This window comes from Vigna radiata, unplaced genomic scaffold (genome assembly GCF_000741045.1).
Source record: "Vigna radiata var. radiata cultivar VC1973A unplaced genomic scaffold, Vradiata_ver6 scaffold_70, whole genome shotgun sequence".
In the NCBI taxonomy this organism is placed as follows: domain Eukaryota; kingdom Viridiplantae; phylum Streptophyta; class Magnoliopsida; order Fabales; family Fabaceae; genus Vigna; species Vigna radiata.
This window is the reverse complement of record NW_014542367.1, coordinates 1,175,688-1,180,000: the sequence shown is the minus strand read 5'-3', so window position 1 is coordinate 1,180,000 and position 4,313 is coordinate 1,175,688. Positions and strand designations below refer to the sequence as shown.

The following is a 4,313-nucleotide window of genomic DNA, read 5'->3' as shown; positions in this document are numbered from 1 at the left end:
GATAGAAGAATTCAAATGTAATTCAAGTTCTAGAATGTTGTAGAAAAGCCTAAGATAGGAAGAAAAATCAAGAATAGTCTATATAGGTAAAAATCTAGAACATTCCACATAAGTTGTGGCTAGCATGTTCTAGAATAATCCATGGGTCTATAAATATCCATGTACTCTACCATTTGATGTATGTAGACAACATATATCATGTAGACAAGAAACCAATATCTACAACAACTAAGACAACTACAATACTTTTTCCAACTACTACTTCTACATTCTATTATCTCCACAATTTTTCTACATGTTCTCTACTTTATCAACTATTCCTTTCACAACTTTAAAATACTAACAATTCACACAGTATAAAGTTGTGGTGGTAATCTTGGCTTTGCCACTGCCACAAGTGGGTTAGCCAAAAGTATATCATGGTGGCTCTCTGCAAGGTTGATGCGTGAGGCATTGGGCGGCGCAGTCCAACTAAAGGAATGAAGCAACCTAGCAAACAGCATCACTGTCATTGTTGTTCCAAGCATGATTCCTGGACAACCACGTCTTCCTGTGCTGAAAGATATAAAATTCAAATCTGGCTCTGTCAAAAGCACATTACCCTTAAGATGACGTTCTGGCTTAAACTTGAGAGCTTCGTCACCCCAAATTTTTGAGTTTCGTCCAAGTTCCTGTCTACTTAACAGAACATGGCTGCCCTTCGGGATTACGTACTTTCCCACTATGGTGTCTTTCATGGAAACATGAGGAACATTGAAAGGTGCAATGGGATGAAGGCGAAAAGCTTCTCTTGCACATGCTTTTATGTAGTTCAGCTTTGGAATGTCTGATTCTTGGACCAGTCTCTCTTTTCCAACTACCCTGTCCAATTCTTCTGTGGCATGTTGAAGCAACTCAGGCTGGTTTATCATCTCTGCCAGACCCCACTCTACTGCATTTGATGGGTTATCCACAGCAGCCATCATCAATTCCTGCAGCAAAATTATCATTTTTTTTTAACAGTTACTCGGTTATCTATGGAGTGATCAACAATATATATATACACGCATAAAAAAATAAGAATATATTAGTCACCTACAATGATTTGTGCCTTGATTTCTTGTGTAGTCAATACTGGATTATTGTTGGCATCTCTGAGTGAGATGAGAATATCAAGAAAATCTTCAGTATGAATCTTGGACCCATCATTCCATTGTTTGATTCGTTGCTCAATGATGGGATCGTGATACTTGTTCACGATTTGTAATGCCTTCTTCACCTTGTTCTCGTGGCCGTCCAAGTCAAGTCCTCTCAAGCAAGGAACATAATCAGAAACACTGAAGTCATAAATGTACTTTAACAATACAAAAATGGCTTCAAGATGTTCTACTTCCTCACCACCAGGCCCTCCATCATTCTTACCCTCCCCAAAATACCTCATACCAAAGCTTAAATTCTTGATCACGTTGCAGGAATAGTGTTGCGCAACATCCCTCACATTCACAAGACCCACGTTAACGTTGATGTTTTTTTTGCACTTATTATAGATGTAAAAGACAAGGTTGTTAGCTTCTTCAAGTCTCTTGTGTTGAAGCTGGTGGTGAATGGTGGTGGACAACAGCTGATTGCAAACAATTCTTCTCATTTTCTTCCATTGTTCTCCTAAGGGTACAAGTGCTGTGGTGAGATATCCACCACTGATAAGAGAAGTGGTTATGCTTGTGGGTCTAGAAGCAAAAGTAGCATCTTGTTTCCTCAAGAATTCACGAGCAATGATGGGACAAGTTACGGGGATAACATGAACATTGCCCAGACGAATGCAAGCAATCTCAGTTTTCATTCCCTTCATTAGGTTGTTTATCCACCTGAATGTAGGTCTATTTGCAAGCATTTCAGGAAGGTTACCGATGATAGGCCATGGTTTGGGACCAGGAGGTAAGAGTACTTCTTCATTCATGGATTTCTTCAACAAGTGAAATCCAGGGCCTTTGAGAAAGGTTATGCAGAAAATTGCAACAATGATCAAAGATGACCACAAGTTTTGAAGTTGAAGGTGGGACAATAAAAGGATAGAGGAGTGATCCATTGGAAACAGTAAGAACCTTTGCACTGTGTCCTACAGTTTAAAGGAATTAGTTTTGTTTGCTGTGTGACATCAATAAGAAACACCTGTTTATAAAGTCTTTAACTCTTCCAAAGACTAGTGTTCTTCACATATATAACGTGGAGAAGTGTGCACCCCAGTATTTTTTTTTTCTTTTACTTTTAAAATTAATTATGTATATGAACAAATCAAAACTTATTAAACCAAAATAGAAATATGTAAGAGTATGTTTATAGGTTGCTTAAATACATTTATTTTATTAAAATATTATAGAAGGTTGTTTTTGTTTTTAAATTAAATTATAAAATATTCCTTTCTTAATTTTTATAAAAATCATATAAAATATTATTTTTAGTAAATTAAATCTATAGTCTAATGTACAATTCTCTCTATATACATTGATTATATTATAGTTTATTATAAAGTTCTATTTGTAATATAAAAATATTATATGTGTAATTTATAGAGAGAATGCCACTTTATAAAATATAAACATTAAGATATAATATTTTATAACAGTGTAAGAGATAAAATATATTTAAATCTTTCTCTTTTCAAGTTCACTTATGGATGACTCAATGTATATAAAAAAAAAGAAAAATGATATTTTATTTAATTTTTTTTAATTTGAAATCATCCATTAACATTTTAACATGTGTGTAGTATTAAAATTATGTGAAAAATTAGTATTAAAGAAAAAAAGAATATAAATAGTTAATTATACAGAGGCTTCAGTCATATCAGTGTGTAAAAGTAGGTATAAATTACATTTTAGACTGTGCTTTTGTTTTGTTTCACGATATTGTTCGATACAAAGGACACACAAGTACGGTGAGTGACATTTTAAACATTGACACAATTAATTTTTTTTTCTCTTAAACAATGTTTTAGGTTTTACTTATTAATGATTTTAAGTAAAATATTAATCTAAAATATTTTAATACTAAAGAAAATTAATATTATTGAATTAAAAAAAATTATACTTATTTATTTTTAAATTTAAATATCAAAGTATCAAAATTTTAAAGTAAAAACAAATTTTAATTTATATATTAATTTTAAAAACACTGCAATATGATTTTGCAAATATCTTTAATAAATCAAATACATGAAAATTATAATATTTATTATATATATATATATATATATATATATATATATATATATATATATGACAGAAAGTAATTAAGTGGCTTGAGTATTTATTTATCCAAAATAAAAATATAAACGACAATGTACTAAAGCGCATTTATTATGCAAAAGTAGAAACTTATTAAAATAGTTTAAATGATTTTCAATATAAAATTGAAATATCTATATGCAGAAAACATATTATTTGATTTTTAGTTAAATAGGTTTGATTGTAATGCATATTTTAATAATAATAATAACAATAATTACTACTGTGAGGCAGATTTAATTAATTAGATACCTAATTCCATATTACATTTTAGAAATTATAGTGTGGAAAGACAAGGAGATTATCAATCTACGAATTCAACTTGAGTGATGTTAGTTCCCTTAAAAGTACCATAGTTTATAATGTAATATATACTTCTTTGTAAATAAATAATATATTTAATAATATATATATATATATATATATAGGTTTAATACTTATTTTGGTCCCTTCTTTGGGAGGGTTTGTTCAAGTGGTCCCTCCTTTTTTCAAAAGTTCACTTTAGTCCTATCTTTCGCAAAAACTGTTCAAGTTGGTCCTTTTTGATAATGACGTTAAGTTCACTAACGGCAGAGCTGTCAGGTGTGTAATGTTTGATGATGTGGCATTGTAATTTGTTTTAAAAAAAATATATAATGATGACGTGTAAATGAATATAATTAGGGTTGGATTAAAAAAGGAATTAGTGGTAATTAGGGTCAGAAGATTGAGATTCAATTTGGGGTAATTCGATTTGGAACCAATTTTACAATTGGGATTGAAATTGGGGTTAGTTTAGGGTTCGCCAGCGAAGGGAGTGGTGGATGGAAGCCATGACCTTGGGGTAGTTGGGGAAGTGGATGTTGGAGGAGAGGGAGAAGGCGTGGCGATTGAGGAGGTCGATGTAGAGGGCGTAGGCGGCGAGGTGGAGGTGGCGGTGGGGGAGGACACGGGTGGAGAGGAGGGAGAGGGCGAGCAAGGGAGGTTTGAGGATGAAGACGCGAGAAATCTTCCCTATGCGGAGGCGCTGCTCGCAGATTGGAAAATGTCGCGTTTAGGGTTTCGCTGTCA

At 32.7% G+C, this 4,313-nt stretch overlaps 1 protein-coding gene across 1 annotated transcript; it reads right to left on the bottom strand.

Annotated features, from left to right (window-relative positions):
- Positions 1-347: 347 nt before the first annotated feature.
- Positions 348-2,162, bottom strand: LOC106779950 (isoleucine N-monooxygenase 1). The gene is made up of 2 exons (XM_014668169.2): positions 1,079-2,162; positions 348-971 (listed from the first exon to the last, which is right to left on the bottom strand). The coding sequence occupies exons 1-2, from the start codon at positions 2,063-2,065 to the stop codon at positions 348-350; spliced, it is 1,611 nt and encodes a 536-aa protein (XP_014523655.1). The 5' UTR covers positions 2,066-2,162.
- Positions 2,163-4,313: the final 2,151 nt, after the last annotated feature.